This window comes from Ovis aries, chromosome 2 (genome assembly GCF_016772045.2).
Source record: "Ovis aries strain OAR_USU_Benz2616 breed Rambouillet chromosome 2, ARS-UI_Ramb_v3.0, whole genome shotgun sequence".
NCBI lineage: Eukaryota > Metazoa > Chordata > Mammalia > Artiodactyla > Bovidae > Ovis > Ovis aries.
Window position 1 is genome coordinate 143,324,940 of NC_056055.1, and position 20,430 is coordinate 143,345,369.

Sequence of the window (20,430 nt, forward strand, 5' to 3'; positions counted from 1 at the left end):
AAACCTCTATCAACTTCCCCTCCTAATTTAAGCTATACGGTCGACCCTTGAACAACAGGGGTTTGAACTGCATAGTTCGACTTATAAAGTGATTTTTTTGCAATAGTAAATAATACGGTATTACATGATCCACGGTTGGTTGAATCCACAGTTGTGGAACAGAGGATACTGAGGAACCGTGAGTGTAGAGGGCTGACTGTAAGTTTTAATCAGATATTAGACTGCATGGAGGATCATGCCCTGACCCCCATGATGTTCAAGGGTCAACTGTATATATATAGATATATATCATATTAACTTGTCAGGCTTATTGCGATGAGTAGAGTTTTAATATTCTCAGCATAACAACAACAAAAACGGTGATTATGTGAGGTGAAGGATGTGTTAACTAACCTTATTGTGGTAAACGTTTCACAGTATATACCTGTAATCTAATCACCTTGTTTACCTTAGATTTTCACAGTGCTATATGTCAATTACATCTCGGTAAAGCCGGGGGAAAAATTAAAATTGTCACATTAAATTCAGTAAATTAAAATTTTATTAAGAAAAATTTTGTGAGAGTATTATTTCAGGTATAAACATAAAAATCTTGTAACATGAAAGGACCATTCTGGTGCTAGTCTTTTATTCACAGTTTAGGGAAATTGAGGCTCGTGCAGTTTCTGAGTATGCATGTAGAAACCTGAAGACAGAAACAGAGGACCTAGCTTCTAGGCCAAACTTTGCATATATTTTGAAATAGTTTTAAGCAAAATGATAACTAGGGCTTTATTCCCTTATTGATTCAGTAATTAACATTTGATTTTTATTTGATCATATGTAAAATGTATCATTAATAATTTACTGGGCCTATGAATGAATGAGTTATAAATGCCTGAAATGATTAATTTGATTCCAGAATCAGTTTTATACACTGATGAGAATAAGTTTCTGATTATGTACCTTTGGCCCTCTGTACCTATAGGTTCTGCATGTGCAGATTCAATCAACTAGGAATCAAAAATATTCCAGAAAAGTCCAAATAGCAAAACATGAATTACCTGCATGCCAGCAAGTATTTACATGCACTTTTACAACTGTTTACATAGCATTCACATTGTATTAGCTATCGTAAGTAATTTAGATATGATTTAAACTATAAGGGATATATAAAGTATAAAGGATGTATATAAGCTATATGTAAATACTATACCTTTTTATATAAGGGACTTGAACTTATGCAGATTTTGATATCTTCTGTGTATATCTGTGATTATCTCATAAGGAGATAGATATACAGAGTAGCCTCAAGAAGATAAAAAGTTTAAGTGGAACATATTATGAAGTGGACACTAAATCTGTCAATAAGACATAAAACACTTTCTTAAAATTAGAAACAGATTAATATGAATTGCTATAACTAATGTCTAACACATATATAAATATGCTATTCAGATACAATATCTTGTTTTAATTTTAGTATAGCTTGTTGAATGACTGAACTGGAAGGAAAAACCCATGTTAATAGGAATCATGCTTTTTTTATGTACTTAATAGAGTTCATATTTTTAATTTATTTGTCATTGTTAGAATGTTTCTATTATTGTTTTCTGTTTCCAATGATGAAAGCAAAACTTTATCCTAAAGTTGATACGCTCTAGGAATAGTGATGCTCAGGTTCAAATTTAAAAAGAAGCATATAGTTTGTTCTAGTTTACTTGCAGTTAATTTTAAAGGAATTCCTAAGTAAAAGACATATTTTTCTATTTCAGATTGATGATGATCTAGAGGCAATATTGTCTTAGAAAACTATTTTGCTGCAAAGTGTAGTCAGTCCTCCTCCTAGAACCTAAGTAAAGATACACACATATGCAATAGCATCTATATATGTATAGGTAAGACACTGTTTTTGAGAAAACTATTTTTAGAAATACATATAGATATACACATATATATGTGTGTATGTGTGCTTAATTCCTAAATTATTACTACTTTTTTTTCTTGTTATCAAACTACATTAGAAAACATGAGGTGCATATTAAGGAATGGTCATTCTCCAGATAAACAAAGGCTCAGTTGCAAAGAATGACTTGAAACATTTTCTTTGGCAGAAAAAAATATGTTTTTATCTGTGCCAAATTCTATTTTTACATTGTGTTTGCAATATTAGAATCCTGAATATTTTTTAAAAATGGTCATTGTTATATTATTAGAATTTGTCATTCCTTGTCCTTCCTCCTTACAAGTGAATAGTTTCAGGAAATAGTATGCATCGTTCAGAGGTACAGGCAGTTTGTTCTTCATCATTTCTTTTTTATTATTGATAATATGTAGTGATCTTAAGTCACAGAGTACATGCTTTTACCTCACATTTTGTGATCATGTTTGCCTATGTTTCAATCCTTATTTACTAACTTGCAGTATTCTAGCAGGCCTCAAAAGTAGAACTGTTTAAATATTTATTCCCGAAAGTTTTAAGGTATTCTTTCCGATTTGACCCACTGCATTCCAACTATTTATATTCTGTTCTCTGCAAATAGCACAAAGCCCCTGAATACCAATTGTTGCTTTACCTTTCAAGACCTTGAATGCCAGGGTGAATGCCATTTTCCATTAGAAAGAAGTGGATGAAACTGTAGGATCTGGCTGGAAAGTCTAAAACCAGTCTAATCTTCTTATATGACCAAACTTTTTTGCATTTTTTATTTGTTTTTATATGCAAGATTATATCTTTCAGTCACATAAATTGTCAGGTACTGGACAGAAATTACCCTAGGTACAAGATTTTAAGAAAACAAAGAACTTTTAGTAAAGTGTTTGCTTTATTTTGAGTTTCCTGGTGGTGACTGAGATTTTACCTCATTATTTCTCCGTTGTCTAAAACTATAAACCATTTGATCATGAGATGGAACTGTTAAGTGGGTTTCCTGCTGAATGAACAACAGCTGTTCCCCAAAAGTCTATGCAGCTTCTCTAATAGCAATAAACAAAACACTAGGAAAGGAAAGACTCTGTTTTCTTGTCCTTTATTTTAGAAAGTGCTGGTGTTTTAGTTGCCCTTAATGTGGAGCCCTATGCAAGGTCACAGGTATGGAGCCCTGTACCAAGGTCACAGGATAAAAATCTCTGTAACTACCAAGCCCCATAGCAACTGTTTCCATGAGCCTCTGGATCTAAACTGGCCAGTTTCCTGATCCCATATTAAGTAAAATGCCCACCCTATTATACACCCCATAGTATCCTAACCAATCACCCAATGCCACCATTCCAGTAGGAATTTTCTCTGTCTTGAGACTAAAAAGTGGCTGCTAGCCTGCAAAAGGATTCAGCTCTCCCTTGAGCCAACCTGCTGTGTTAATGGTGTCTCCCACTCTAATAAACATTATTCTCCTCTCATTCTGCCTCATGTCTAGAAATTCTTTTCCAACCCGCACACAGACCATGACATTTTTGGTGGTCATACTTGGACTTCGGGTCTCTTCCCCCACCTCCTCACTTCTTTCTCATAAGGACCCTCTGCAAACAGGCAAATGGCTGTGGAAGCACCTGAGGAATTCTGGTCAGGGTTATTCTCTGGTGTAACTCTCCAAAGGCGCCACTGCTCACTGTGCCCCAGTAGCTTCCCCCCATATGGGTGATAGTCTCTCTGACTCCTTTCCCAATGAGGAATAGGCCGACCAATATTGCTAGGGGGCGGTCAGCTCCAGAGATTTTTATCCTGTGGCCTTGGTACAGGGCTCCATATCTGTGACCTTGGTATAGGGCTCCACACTTAACTATGTGAGAAAAGAACTTAACTAGTAAATAAACTATTTTCTGCTAACCTAAATGGAAGCAAAATGAAAATTTAGTCCACAGAGAGGAAAAAATATTTAATTTTCCACCGATGAATGTTATCCGGTATCACTGATGAATGATGTCTGGTTGCAAAGAGTCAGACACAGATGAGCTAGGAAACTGAACTGAACTGATCTGGTATATTTTTTAACTTGGGGCGTTATCTTTTAAAAATAATCTTGAGAGAAAACAGAATTCCAGAGAGACAAGAACAGAATTTGGGTGACTTTAAGGGGCCCAGAAGCTAAATCATGTAAAGAAAATAAATATCATTACTCTCAAGATAAAAACAAATAAACATACAAATAGTAATATCATAGATAATCTCTAATTTTAAAAGTGCTGAAGAGAGTAGTGTGTGTATTTCTGTAGAAGGTGGGAGGAATTACAAGAGAGAGGAGAGCATATTTTGGCTTTAAATTCAAGTTATCCGGTAATAGAATGGTAAACTTGGAAAACTGGACTTCTAGTCACACAAAGCATAGTAGAGAATTCTATCTATAGAATTCTTCTATAAAAGTGCTTCGATCCTTTGTTATAAACTTTACCATTTTACTCACTGCAGATTCAAAAACTTCATTATATGTATAAATTATAATACAAGGCTGTAAAGTTAAAAGATGGGTGATACTGGATCTAATCAAGTCTTTGAATCTAATAAAGTCTTTCTTGCTTATTGACATACAGTGGAGGTTTTTTATCACTAATGCTTCCCATAGTTTTTTGTGCTTTTATGGCCAGCCCTTCCTTTTGATTTGCTTCTTTCAACCTTCTTCCTGTCCCTTGTGTTTCTCTGATTCGATGCTCAGGTGAGATAACTATTCTAGACTGTGCTATTCAAAGAACATCTTTCTTTTGTTGTGTGAAGCAAACAGCCTTATAATATGTACTTTAAATGTGACATCTTTGAGATGTTTTCAACACCAGCCATCCTCTTTGAATAAGGCTTTTGTTGACTTCTGTGTTTCCTCAGTGCTTTATGTTGATAGTGTTTTTTGATTTTGAGTGCTAGATTATCAAGTTATTAGACAATCCTACTTCAAACTTCTCAGAATAAAATATGACCAACTAACATTAATGAGCATCCATACTAGCATGAAATAGGCTTACAACGTCAATGTCTATGTCAGGAAATGTCAGTAAGAAATTTGTAAATGACCAGCCTAGGGCAGTTTTTTCATATGACACCTATATTTAACAGAATCTCTTCTTAAATGCAGTTTTGTAAAAAGCACACCTTCAAGGCAATCAAAAGGAAATGCGTGAAGAATAATTGAGCTTTAATTTGATCATATTTTCAATAGTGAAATAGCTACAGAAGTTTGTAGTCAAGATTAGAATGTTACAAAACTACTTTAGTATTTTATGGATACATAAATACATAGTATTTTATACTGAATATAGAAAACTATGTCAAAAACACGTGTATGGTATAATAATTACCTAAAGGAGACAGAATCAGGGAGACAGTGAAGGGGACTTGTATTTTTCATCATATACTATTGTACATTTGAAATTTTTGAGGCAAGTATGTAGACTTTATTTAAAGGAAAGAAGGAAAAAATTAGAAAGTATCTACAGTCAATACCCTATTATTTAATAAAAAGGCAGGAATGCTAACTTAGCATATTTCCTATTCTATCCTATACTATACTAGCGATTCTACTAAAAATTATCCTATTTTTACACTTATTTCCACTTCTGTGTAGAACACCAAAGATGAAAGATTCTCTGTTGACAAGCAAAGAATGGGCAAAAAGTTTATTTCATATTTTACTAAAAATAAAATCAACATGAAATTATAAAATGACCTATTTATAAAACCAAAGGAGAAATTTTTCATCCCGAAGTATTTATTTTACTGTTCTTAATATAGTATAGTTATTCTTCCATTTCCAAAATCACAAGAAAGAAAGCTAAATAGCAAATGACTGCGTTTATAGAAATGAAAATAACCATATAATTATTTAAAATAACACAAATAATTGACTTGATCTTCTCTATATACTAAAATAAGAATAAAAAAAACAGTCAGTTGTTAAAATCAGAACACCTACTATGAGATTTGAAAAATTTATCTTCAAGAGAAAATCTTTGTTACAGATGTAAGACTTTCTATTTAAAGGTATCCTTTTTTGACCCTGTTAAAAAAACTTCTGCTTTAGTAAGTATTAAATTTAAAAGCTGAATAGATTTAAACTATCTGTATTGCTAGGACATGTACATAAATATTTGAAATTATATACAGTACTGAAATTACTACTGTGTGAATACTTAGTACCTTCCCAAGAAAGCATTGAGTTCCTAAAAACATTCTAAACATTGAATTTGAAAGCTAGAAGAATTTGACTTGTGATACAAATTATAGGATATATTGAATATTTTGATAATTTATGTTCCAGTGAGGAATAATTTTGAATAACTGTCATTTATGATATAAAATCTGAGTCAAACTCTGAATTTCATTGACAAATTGCCATAAAACTTATGGGGGGAGGACATTTCGATGGCAAGATATGCTTCATAAAATCATCTTAATTTTTACTTATAAATTAACTTGTCATTAATCTGCTTTGTTAATGTTCTTTTGAAGAGTGAGATGATTTTATTAATTTAACCTATGTTACAATTCTGCAAATTTTAATCATTTTATTTAGAAGTTACTACCAGGTGAGAGAAAATCATTATAATTATATCCAAGTTGTCAATGTTTTGGCTAAGGACAGTAAGGAGTTTTTTATTCTATCAACTGTTTTACCCACTGCTTTGCCTCAAATCCAAGCCAGTAACTTTTTTTCAGGATGGCAGTATTTGATTTCAGCTCCACAGAATCAAAATGTCTTGTCTTTCATGTCCCTCGTGATGGTTCACTTACAGTTGAAAGGTCAAGAATTGAGGGTATCAAATAATTGTAGTCTTTGGATATGGTACTTAAAATTGGTTTTGTGATAGTTGGCACAAGAGGACATATCAGTAATTACAAATTTCCCCATTGTTTCCCGGAGTAATATATATTTTAAAACCTTAAGTCTTACGGAATATCCAGTCTCATAATTAATTAGTATTTGCTTTAAAATAATTTTAGATGAATACAATCAGTTTAAATAACCTACTTCTTAAATGAAATTTTATATTGATATTGTTAATTCATAATATTTTAAAAATCTTTGACATTGTGGGAAAAATACTTCTATGCTAATATAGATTAGAAGTATTAATAGTAATTTTAATACAGTATTCATAGTTCTTTACTTCAGTTATACAAATAGCTTTCCTTACTTCATTGCTTATGCTCATTACTTTATCAATGCCTTTTTTTTACTGATGTTGAATACTGTGTGGTAGTAATAGCACTGAGAATATAATGTGGTACCCATAAAGCACACTTTTAGGTTCCAAGTCATTCACTAAAAGTTCATAGTCTAGGCTGGGCCTGTGATCTTAATGCAATTCAGGAGACTGAAGAATAAATCTAAATGAAATAAGAGTTTTCTCCTTTTTAAAACTTGCATTTTTTTGGAATTATTCTTAAATAAAAAAAAAAAAAAACAAGTAAAGCTGTAATCTTAATAAGAGACTACATGCTGTAGTAACTAGTAGTTTCCAATAATCACATGTCATTTAGCAAATGAGAATGAAAATTGAACTCTTCCATTGATGTGCTGCTCCATTATAAAATAATTTTAGGAAGGTTTGACAGAGTTTTGCTACAGTTGCTGTATGTATTTTTTCGAAAACTTTCTGTGTATCTGTGTGTGTGTAAGCATCCTGTTTGATCACAAAGTTCTGGGTGGGAAAAAAGCCTGTTTGTGTTATGATCAGTTTCATGATCATAATGACAGCGATTTCATTCCTCTCGTGTGTTGGTCTGCCGTGTTCAATTTCGTGGAATCTTTGTTTCAGAGTTTGCATGTGGTGCGCGCTTTAGTAGCCACTATCTCTTGACATTATAAATAATAGTTATGATCTCTTCTACTATATCCTGAAATTCCATCACTAAGATAGGTGATGATGAATAATTGCTTTGACATTCTGATTCCGATACAGTATTTGACTTTTTGTTTTGATGAAAGGCCTTCTATCTATATCATCCTGATACATATTCTTAAATCCAAGCAATGATAGAAAAAATATGTTTGGATTTCATTTTACACTAATTTTATTATTTTTTAAACTTTTAAGTATCAACAAGCTTTTTCTGCCGATTGTCAGATCAGACCTTTCCGTTATCAGGTGTTGGCAATTTGGCATATGTATATTATTGCTGTTAGGGTCTAGTTGTTCTAAAATAGTAATTACTGGTGTATATAAACTTATATTAAACATAAAACAAAGTAAAAGTGTGGTCAATACTTTGCAAATGTTATAGTTTACATAAAAATTGTACCTTCAGGCTAATTCTGTCCTAATAATTGTTGACATACTAAAAATAATGAAATGTATTTTCCACAGGATGTGTAGATAGAAAGATCAAGCATAGATGCATTGTAAGGTGACCTGACCTCAGTGTATGTTTATATGTTTTTATGGCCATCGTATTGTTAATCTTTTCTGCATAACACTTTGCATGACTCTGATGATCAAATATGGTTTTTAACAAGAGATTTGAATTGAACCCTAAATGAACTCTCTGGTGGGGTGGTGATTTCTTTTTAGAGGCTGAACCAATCAAGTTCCTCAGAGTGCAGCACAGTTGATAACCCTGTGCCTGGAGAAGGAGAAGAGGCAGAGGCTGAGCCTGTAAATTCAGATGAGCCAGAGGCCTGTTTCACAGATGGTAAGAGAAAAATTGAGACCTCACTTAACATCCATTTGTTAATGTTTGGCCTTGGTCTTAAAACCTAATGCTTACTTGGGATTGATGGATAAACTGTCAGAAGACTCCATTCCATGCTGATTTAGTCATAGCTCTGTGACTAGGCTTCTGTTTCCTCACTTATGCTACTAATAGTAATTTACAGTGGCAGTGTGTTAGGCTGTAAAGCACTGCCAGTTTTTGAAAGAAGCAAATAAGTGTGATACCCGATTAATAGAAATTTGTGTTTGCTCAAATTATAAGCAAAACACATGGAGTTTCCTTTAAAAGTATCCCTATGAAAGGCATTTAAGGGTATCATCATGTATTTCAGCATCACAATAAAGTTAAATTGACTAGAACCATGTAAACTTAAATTTGTACAGATGCACCAAGATTTCTTCTACACATTTTATGAATGACCCTGACTTAAAATTCTAAGATAACCAGAAAGAAGTTGGGTTTATCAAACAAATTACAGCTTTATATCAGAAAAGGACTTTAGAACAACTTAAACCCTCTGCGGAAAGTATTAATGCTAAACTATTTCAGACTGTAGGTGCTATCTTACTGAGATCAAACTTTACAAAGGCTATTTTAATCCTATAAAATACCAATGAGAATACTTATATAATAACTTTGAGATAGTCATAACTTTTCAAATTCATAACTCTAATTTGTCTAGTATACAAGAGATATTACAGAAACACATTTTCAATGAATTGTAGCCTTCAACACTGAAAATTTGCTGCAAACCAAAGTTTCAGTTGTGTAAGATGAATGCATTCTGAAAATATAACAGGCAACAATGTGATTATAGTTAGCAATACTATATGGTAGAGTTAAATTCAGTGAAAGGATAGATCTTATATGTCTTTAATTACCCGAAAAAAAAGAAGAAATTGGTAACTATATGAAGAGATGGCAATTTAATTAGCTTGATTGTGGTGATTATTTCACAGTGTAAATGTAACATATTTACAAGTTGTATAACTTAAATTTTTAATTGTCAATTATCTCAATAAAACTGGAAAAAAATGGACAGAATAAGAGAAGAATGTTTGCACGCAAAGTCGCTTTAATCATGTCCAACTCTTTGCAACCCTATGAACCGTAGCCCACCAGGCTCCTCTGTCCATGGGATTCTCCAGGCAAGAATACTGAAGTGGGTTGCCATGCCCTCCTCTAGGGGATCTTTCCAACCCAAGGATCAAACCCATGTCTCTGGTGTTTCCTGCATTGGCAGGCAAGTTGTTTACCACTAGCACCACCTGGGAAGGCCAAAAAAAGAATAGGCAAAATCAGTCTATAAAGGTAGAAGTCAGACTAATACTTACCTTTAGGAGGTACAGGTTGGGAAAGGGCATGATGATGATTTCTGGGTGCTTGAAAATGTTATATCATGACCGACATGGCTATTACATGAGAATATTAATCTATATAGTTAAAATATATATATACTATACTATATGTATGTTCACCTCAATAAAAATTTAAATAAATAGATAAATATATTTTTTAATGACCAGAACACCAAAGAAAATCTATGAGCAAACACACATCTCTTAGCTACGTCATTTTAAGCACCTGTGTTCCACTAAAGACTTTATACTCATTGGACCTGCTGGGGTAAGAGGTTCAGCCTGATGAATTAAACAGGGCAACCAATGAGCAATGGCAAACTTCAGCCGCTTATCTACTTCTTTTATCCAATCACCAAATAATCATTAAGTACTTTCTTTCTGCCAGGCACAGGCCTGAGCACTGGACAGAGCAGTTGAAAAAAAAAAATGAAATATGTAAGTGTATAGCAGGTCAGATAAACGATATGTGCTCTAGAGAAGTAAAATGAAAATGGGAATACCAAGGTCGAGGGATAGAAGCCTGCTGCTGCTGCTACTGCTACTGTTAAGTCGCTTCAGTCATGTCTGACTCTGTGGAACCCCATAGACAGCAGCCCATCAGGCTCCCCCATTTCTGGGATTCTCCAGGCAAGAACACTGGAGTGGGTTGCCATTTCCTTCTCCAATGCATGAAAGTGAAAAGTGAAAGTGAAGTCGCTCAGTCATGTCTGACTCTTAGCGACCCCATGGACTGCAGCCCACCAGGCTCCTCCGTCCATGGGATTTTCCAGGCAAGAATACTGGAGTGGGGTGCCATTGCCTTCTTCAGGGGAGCAGCCTGCTACCATATAAACAGAGTGATCAGAGAAGGACTTTCTATAAAGGTAACACTTGATCAGAGACCTAAAGGAAATTGAAGCAGACATATGAAGGAAGACTGTTTCAAGCAGATTAAGGAAGGCATATGCCCTGAAGTGGGGATATGCGCATTTGAAAACGAAACCAAGGGGCCAGTATGAGTCGAACAGATTGAGAGGGGGGAAGATTGGTAAAAGTTGAGGTTAGAGATGCAACAGAGGCCAGATCATAAGAGTATTGAGAAACATACGAATCTTATTTAGAAGTCTCACAACATGTCATCTTATAAGCAGGTGGGTGGGTAGCAAGGGCAGAAGTTGGAAAACCTCTGAATGTTCCTGCAGTAATCCAGGTGAGAAGTGATGGGAAATTAAAACTACTGTGGGAGTATGAGCATCTGAATATATTTTGAAGTTAAAGCTGAAGGGATTTGCTGATGGATTAGATGTTGGGTGTTAAAACTTTCTTTTCTTTAGAAGAGTCAAAGATGACTCCAAGCTTGGGGCCTCCGAGAAATACATAGTCTCCACATGAAGGGTTAAAAATAAGCAGGCTTGGTCTCCATGGGAAATCCACAGTTTGTTTACTTATAGTAGAAATGACCCTGACCAAGTTGTGATTGGCTGACAAGCGTTGAGCTAGAATCAGTGCCAATCTAGAGCAGTGTTTGGCCTTCAGAGGTTTTTGTTACCTGAAAGGCAGCAGAAAAATCAAGGCAAATGTGTGAGTTAAGTCAGAATAATTGTGTTTTGGTGAAAACGAACAGTAACAGGATTTGTTGTTTATAGTCTCGCATCCATTGAGCCTTTTCAGCTTCATAACTACCACTTTATCAGTTTGCACCTTATTCCTCTTCACCTTTTCTCCTCCCTCTTCTTCTGTCTTTCTTTAGTTCTGTGTCATTAGTGTTATAGTTCAAGACTTCAGGTTTCTTCCCCAGTTCTAGTACCATTCTTCACTATCCTTAATTCTAAATGTCTTTGCAATCTGTATAATTATGAGCATGACATGACTCTTTCATTCTGCTTGGTTTTAATAGTATTGCTGTTGGATTAAACAATTAGCAAATCAAAAAATCAGGATTAGGGTGTGAGAAGGATACACTCTTCCTTATAAGGATGTGTTTTCTATTAATTTGATAGGAGGCACTAACTCAGCTCTGCCTTCAAGTGTTCTGAGTTCAACTTCCTAAAAAATAGCTAATAACTAATCCTAACTTTGATAACACAATAACTAACTCTTTTGTGCCTATTTTGTCTGTTTTTTTTTTTGAAGGAAAATATGGACAAAACATTTGTTTTAAAGGATTTAGAATTTTTAAAGTGTTTTAAAAAAGACATTTTCTAATCAGTTTTTACATTAATTATACTGATCATGCTGTTACATTTTTATTAATGGATAAACTGTCTTAGAAGAAGTCTGTGGTTTCTTTTTTATTTGAAAGCATTAGTTTAACATGATGAAAACCAGTGGAGATTTTATGTAATGGCTCATAAGAGCAAATAAATGAAACCACCCAAAAGGAATAGCATTTACCCATGGGGACCCATTAAAATGTTTGAGAGGTTCTCTGTTATGTTTACATTTAATTAATAGTCCTTTAAAAAAAGAAAGTGTGATACTGTTGCTAACCAGCTAGGTTGGAAACCTCTTGGGATATACCTTTCTATGATGGTCAAACAGGCAGTGGTCTTGTACTCCTGTCTCAAAATAAGAGAGAAACTGTGAGGTATGATAAATCCTGAGGAAAATATTTATGCACCTTCATCTCAGATAAAAGGTTTATCTACTTTTCTAATTAGAATATATAGTGCCTTTTCCTGCCTGAATCATAAGAATAATATTCTCTTCAATCTAAATACTGACAAAAATAAATCCCAAATGGTAAAATCTTCTTGGGGCTTCCTTGATGGCTCAGTGGTAAAGAATCTGCCTGTCAAATGCAGGAGATGCCAGAACTTAGAAGTTCCCAGAAAGGGCAAGAACACATAAAATATACATGCCAGGAAAAATGTCAGAGACTTGGGGGAGAACATAGCTTGCTACATTTCTATAAAGCTGAAAATTATTTACTAAGACTTACCTCCTATTATGAATCAATGAACTAATTTCACTACAGAATCATAGAAGAAGTACAGTACATTGTCCAAAAAATGTATTTCATTGAAATTCTAGCTATGTTGTTTCAGAACATACAGGCTATGATTATATGAAGTTATTACTTGATAGGCTCAATATTTTAATGAAACATATTGGGTGATAGACACGGAAATTATTTTTAAAGCAGCCATGAAATTTCCTCCTTGGAAGGAAAGTTATGACCAACCTAGATAGCATATTAAAAAGCAGAGACATTACTTTGCCAACAAAGGTCTGTCTAGTCAAGGCTTTTATGTATGGATGTGAGAGTTGGACTATGAAGAAAGCTGACTGCCAAAGAATTGATGCTTTTGAGCTGTGGTGTTGGAGAAGACTCTTGAGAGCCCCTTGGACTGCAAGGAGATCCAACCAGTCCATTCTGAAGGAGATCAGCCCTGGGATTTCTTTGGAAGCTGAAACTCCAATACTTTAGCCACCTCATGCGAAGAGTTGACTCATTGGAAAAGACTCTGATGCTAGGAGGGATTGGGGGCAGAAGGAGAAGGGGACGACGGAGGATGAGATGGCTGGATGGCATCACCGACTCGATGGACATGAGTTTGGGTGAGCTCCGGGAGTTGGTGATGGACAGGGAGGCCTGGTGTGCTGAGATTCATGGGGTTGCAAAGAGTCAGACACGACTGAGCAACTGAACTGAACTGAAACTTCTGAAACAAGTATCTGAAAGCACTGCTCATTTTTGCTCTCCCAATTCTACTCTCTCTCCAAATGAGGTTTTACATCTAAGATTTTTAAGAGAAGAATTAACTGTAGTACCTCTTTTTAAATTCTTTCTTGTCTTTAAATTAATTTTGATTGTTTATTCTTTAATCAATTTTAATTTAAAAATTTTTCAGTTGTTATTTCTCTAAGCCTCTCTTGGTCATAGCTGTGTTCACAGTCCTTTGTGAAACTTTTTCCTTGCTAACTTTTCTTTTACTTCACCCTCCTGCACATTTCCCCCACCGCCAACTCCATCATTTCCTTCAGGGTTTTCTTTTCTTCCACCTATCCCAGTGATGTACAGCTAAAACTTTAACAACCAGTTCTCCAAGAAAAAAAAAAAATGGTGTATGTACTGCCATCAGTTTACCATATTTTGTTGATGTAAAGGATATGTGGTACACAATTTACAAATAATAATATAATCAACATCCTTCACTGACTATTCCATATAGCTAATTAGTTCTCAGAGTGTGAATTTTGCCAATTTTTAAAATTTATAACAATGATTGCAATTGATAACCAAGAATAGTTTTAACCTGAAGGTTACGTGGTATTTTCGTTTACATTAATCGGTATCATGAAACAGACTTCCTGTCAGAACTTGACTCATTCATCAGTGATGCGAACAAATTTTTGCTGAATCAGATAATAGGATTTGAGCAATAAAGGAATTTTTCCTCAAATTTGTCATGCTATTCACAGTGTAATGGCTGCAAACACACATAACTTTTACTGTTTTATTAACATTTTATCCATCACTTTCTTAGTCTGCTCTAGAAAATCAGCAAGCCTTGACTTATAGCACTTGATAACTTTTGTAAAGATTCCCATGACTCATCTCAAACTACTGGTATCACTTTGCTGCATGTGGAGTTGAAAAGAGACACACAGTAGCCCAACAGTGTAACATACTTCTACCAACCAGGTAGAATACATAAAGGTACTCAAGAGCATTCAGTTCAGTTCAGTTCAGTTCAGTCGCTCAGTCATGTCTGACTCTTTGCGACCCCATGAATTGCAGCACGCCAGGCCTCCCTGTCCATCACCAATTCCCGGAGTTCACTCAGACTCACATCCATCGAGTCAGTGATGCCATCCAGCCATCTCATCCTCTGTCGTCCCCTCAAGAGCATAAATAATAGTAAATTGTAGTAAAATTATTATAGTAATATGTTTTTAGTATTTATTACCTTTTCTAAAGTTAGACTTTTAGGTTTATACACTTTAATTTTTGATAACAGCTGCATTTAACAACAGGCTAACAAAATTTTCCTGACAATTTCGCAATAAGTTATCAAGACCAATGTGAGTTAGTTCCAGCATACCTTTGAATTCTCTTAATATAGCTGTTCCAGAATGTTCCAGATTTGCCCCTTTTCTCTCTCACCCTAAATACTTTTTTTTGTGTGGCCTTAACAGCTGTCCTGATCTCAGCTGACACATACATGCTAACACATACATTCCTTCACATTCTTTTCCAGCCCAGACTTTTCCTTTAAACTTCACAGATTCACACCTTCAAATATCTACAGGACCTCTGTGCTTAGAGATTTCACAGGCATCTCAAACTCATTACCACCCCAGCAGCTCCTGCTGCTGTGGTCTTCATTGCTGACATCCTCACAATTGTCTGGGCTTCTCCCTTCTTCTTACATCCATATCCAGTCAGTCAGCAAACCCACTGATTATACCAAATATGTCTTGACTCTGTTACTGCTCTAGTTCCTAACAAAAGCTACCCTAATCTATTTTTCTTGTTGGGAATACTGAACCAGCACCCTAAATTGTTTTCTAGTCTGGGTTGGAGATGTCTATTTAAATTATGATCTTCCTATATAATTCTCTACCCACAACCCTTACTTACCCTTCGTTAGAATATAGGACATGGACCAAACTACTTAAGGTGCGGGAAAATATTTTCTATAATCTGACCAATTTCTCTGCCTCTTCTCTCATCCGTGCCTCTTGTGTACACTTTGCTTTCATCTCAGTTCTGAAATAATCCCTGTACACATTTTGCTGCCTCTTGGCTGGAATTCCATTCAAACTCTTCTTGACTAACACTTTGATTTAACACACCTCTTCCAGAAAACCTCCTCTGACCTTACTTCTTCAACAAAGTAAGCCAGCTTAGGTGAATGTCTTCCATGCTACCAAAAATAACCCTGGCATATCTGTCCTTTTAGTTGCTTTATCCTATTGTAGCCATTTATTTCTATATCTAGCTGCCTAACTAAAAGCCAAAAATAGATTCCATAAGAAGAAACTGTGTACACAGCTGAGTAAAATGCTTGCTCAATAAATGTTTGATAAGGATGTGAATGAATAAACCTAAATAAATTAAAAAATTCCTGTTTTTTTTATAGAAGTATGTTTTACATCTGTGATTCCAAAGTCAAATTGGTTTTTAACTTACATTATTTGAAAGTTTTATCTGCATCTTATAATCAAGATGTATTTATTTTGAACTGAATTTATAGGTCCTTCCACTAATTTTTAAAATATTACTTAGAATGCTGTTTCTCAAAAGTGTTTTTTTAGAGGAGTTGAAGCAGCACCAGATTGTAGACTAAATTCACATCAAGAAGGTCATGAAATGTAATATTATCTTGAGATTTATGTTGATTCACCAATCATTGTTTACTGCTCACTGTGTATCAGGATTAAGATTGTATTAGGGCTGCAATAATAATTAACAGTATGTGGTTTAAATACTGTAGAAGAGGTTGATGAGGAACTAGGGAAATATAGAAAACACAAGTATATCCAAGTTAGAAATTACTGACAAATATTAAGAAAATGCCATGGAGATTTAGGAGATAAGAAAAAGCAACACCCAAGTTAAAATTATTTGAAGCTTCAGATGCGCTTGAAATTATTTGGTTGAGGAATTATCATAGGGAGCACTTTGCATTCAATAATATTCTTAAGTATTTTATTTATTCTGAATATCCAGATTTTATATGCATGTCTTTCTTGCCAGGTTGCGTACAGAGGTTCCCATGCTGTCAAGTCAACATAGAATCGGGGAAAGGAAAAATCTGGTGGAACATCAGGAAAACCTGCTTCAGGATAGTTGAGCATAGTTGGTTTGAAAGCTTCATTGTTCTCATGATCTTGCTCAGCAGTGGTGCTCTGGTAAGTGATCTTACACCTAATGCTTAAATGGATGGTCATTATCTTTAATAAATGTGTTGGAAGTTAAAAATATTGTGGCTTTTTTTTTTTTTACTTAAAAATTAATCCCTCTGATCAGTAAAGGATAACATGTTAGTCACCTTAGTAAATATTTACTACATGCCAGGCATTATTCTTCCTCCTGGAATGCAATGATGTTTAAGACCCACAGACTTGTCTCAAGGAGATCAGAGAGCTCAGGGAAGTAAGAGGCACGGGTGATACAGAACTCGGGTATGTTTGTAAGTGAAGTACATGCACGTTTAAGCTCTGGAGCAAGAAGAGTCATCTGCTTGGGAATTCAGAAACATAGATGATGTTTTGCAAAAGCTAGAAAGATGAATAGGAATTTTCCAGCCAGGGAGGTGGCCTGAGCGGAGTGAAGCATGAAATGGCATGAGACATTTAGGAAATTGAAAGTTGTCAAACTGTAGAAAGTGTTGTGGGAGGATGAGCAAATCCAGGGAGGTGGGTGGTGACCAGAGATACTGTGAAAAAGACAGACAGTGTCAACTTATGAAGCATCTTGCATAAGAGAAAATACTGTAGTTTTAGGATGCGAATGGGATAGGTCTTTCATTCTTACACATGTGCTAAGCACTTTCTATGAGGTTTGAAAAGGATCTGGGAGAGTTAGAGGCTCCCTGAGCTTTTTCTTGACTTAGAGAAGGGAAGCAAGTAAGTCCTGAGGGCTTGACTTTAATTCTTGCATTTCAGTTCCATTGTCATTCAGAAACCCTGCCAACTGCTAGAACCTTCTCTCAACATCTTAGTAGGTCTGTCCATTCTCTGTATCCCAACTTCTGTGTTTCCTCAATATTGACAATAACCTTTTGTAAAAAGTGCTAAGGATTATATTTAAAGTATTGATAGAAAAACTTGGAATAAGAAGAATAAGAATGGCACAAGTCCATAACTGTGGACAAGTAGACCACTGTTAACCACTATAGATGAAGGTCCTTTGCTTTAATTTTCTCCAACAAGGTGAATATTGTTTAAACTTGAAAGAGAAAATCCTAATCCTTTAGACCTGTCTAGGTCAGCAGTCATTTTCAATTGCTTCAGTTAACTCAGTTCTTTAAGTCCATTCAAACTATTTCTCAAGGACTTTGTGGCTGTAACCATAGTATCATCATCTACCACTCACTGAAAGTTCTTGGGAAGTATCAAAAGGTGTCACATTGATGGAATGAATATAACAGATATCAGTGGAGCTGAAGATTTTAATGAATGATAAAGGGTTGGTGAAAAATTCAAAGAAAGAAACCATCTTCTGTGCGCTATAGCCTTATTAAGCTACAGCACTGATTCATTTCACAAAACTTTCCTATTGTGTTCTTGACATAGAGCTAGGTACTGAGAATTCATAAACACATAAGAGCTGAAGGAGAGGCTCTAAATCCTACTGCTGGCTTGAAGAAGAGTGCAGGGTGAGAGAGATTTATAGGAGGGGCTGACCCTGGAATCATGTCTTAAATTATTAGGACTTACTAGTTTGTAGGAGAGTGTAGCGGTGTCAGATAGTGGAAATCACTGAAAGAGTCAGAGATCATGGTTCTTTTATAGGACTATAAGTAATTTCATTCTTTTGCACCCTATTTCTCCTGACCTCTGGTGACCAGCCACCTGTACTGATGAGAACTAAGTGTTACGCCTGCGTGTGTGCTTGAGTGTTAAGTCGCTTCAGTTGTGACTGACTCTTTACAACCCTGTGGACTGTGGCCAGGCTTGTCTGTCCATGAGATTCTCCAGGCAAAAATACTGGAGTGGATGAGAATGGGATAGGTCTCTCAATCCTGAAGGATTCAGGATCTTCCCAACCCAGGGCTCAAACTGGCGTCTCTTACGTCTACCGGGCAGATTGGTGACTCGGTGGTAAAAAAAAAAAAAAAAAAAAAATCCGCCTGCAATATGGGAGATGCAGGAACCCAGGTTTGATTCCCTGGATTGGAAGATCTCCTGGAGGAGAAAGTGGCAACCCACTCCAGTAGTCTTGACTGGAGAATCCCACAGACAGAGGGCTGCAGACCATGGGATTGCCGAGTAAGACACAACTTAGCAACAGACTTTCTTTCTTTTTTTCCCTTTACTTGGAAGCACATGTGTTCCACTGTAACTAAACCAGAAGAAAGTCAGCAGGCCCATAATAGTATAATATGTCAGTGATCTCTTTATCAGAATTTCACTTCCTGTTTTGGTCTTGAATCATAAGCTTTAAGTTGTACCGAATTTAAATTTGAATGTTATTTTCACAGGCTTTTGAAGATATATACATTGAAAAGAAAAAGACCATTAAGATTATCCTGGAGTATGCTGACAAGATATTCACTTATATCTTCATTCTGGAAATGCTTCTAAAATGGGTAGCATATGGTTACAAAACCTATTTCACCAATGCCTGGTGTTGGCTGGATTTCTTAATTGTCGATGTAGGTACTTTTGAGTAAATTTTAAAGACGGTTTATTCTTAATAATAAGAGGTCTGAAAAATCTCACTAATGTTGTGTATTAATCATATTTAGATAGGTGATATGCAAAAAAGTTTTTTCCAAGGCATAGCTATACCTTATAATCTCCTGTGTTCTCTCAGACTTCCTCTATGAGAAATTTGATTTTTGATACTTATACTAATAATTTCATATTTGAATTTTTGATTCACCTTTTTAATATATATGTTACATAGTTACTGCCTAGAAAAATGAATAGTAAGATGAATACTTTTGCAATATAATAGTTTTAAAGAAAAGCTAGCCAAAATAAGAAGTAACAGAAAGAATGCAGATCTTCTAACCTGTGATTATGATTGAGTCTTCTAAAAATGTTTATAAAATATTTAAGATCCTCACAAACTTCTTAAAATATTATCCCAAACTTTGCTCTTTTCATCTCTCAGTTTAAGAAAAAAAGTTTACAAGCAAAGTTGAATTTATTTTTAGTTAATAAAGGGATATGGCTATTTAATAATGGAATTTGTTTGTATTTTGAAAATCTGAAGTGTGATTCTCAATATTTTGGAGTATGTAATATGCAGAATTCAGGAAAGTTATATAGCTTCAATTTGAATTTTTTAAATATTTTTCAAAAAGCTAAATAAATTATATATACATATAATATGTATAATATATATGTATATGTATATAAAATATTTTAATAATGCAACAGAGCAGAACTCCGCTCAATATTCACAATATTCACACACATCTAGGCATATGGATTTAGAGGAAGAGTTGAGATTTTTTTTAATATCTCAAAAACAGAAATTTATCTATCTAGCACAGTTGCTCTCAAAGTGTAATCCCTGAACCAACATCTCTGGCACATGTGGGTGGGAACTTGTCAAAGATGTGAATTCTCAGGACCCACTTAAGTCCTACTAAATCAGAAACAATGGTGTTGGGACCCAGCAAGACTATGGTAACAAACCCTCCAGATGATTCTGGTGCCTATTCAGCTTTTAGAACCACTCATGATTTGATATTCAGAGGATGGGCTTGTTTGATATCTGCAAGGTTCCTGATTATTTGAAACTTGCTTGACTGACCATTATTCTTCAGGAGGGGCATATATCATGCT

General features: G+C 35.0%; 1 protein-coding gene across 1 annotated transcript in view; it reads left to right on the plus strand.

Moving 5' to 3' along the window:
- SCN9A (sodium voltage-gated channel alpha subunit 9) overlaps positions 1-20,430 on the plus strand; it is a 166,489-nt gene that overhangs the window by 119,816 nt on the left and 26,243 nt on the right. Inside the window, exons 18-20 of the mRNA XM_027964893.3 lie at positions 8,476-8,596; positions 16,664-16,818; positions 19,113-19,286. Of these exons, the coding sequence (XP_027820694.2) occupies positions 8,476-8,596; positions 16,664-16,818; positions 19,113-19,286 (450 nt within the window). The remainder of the gene's footprint in view (positions 1-8,475; positions 8,597-16,663; positions 16,819-19,112; positions 19,287-20,430) is intronic.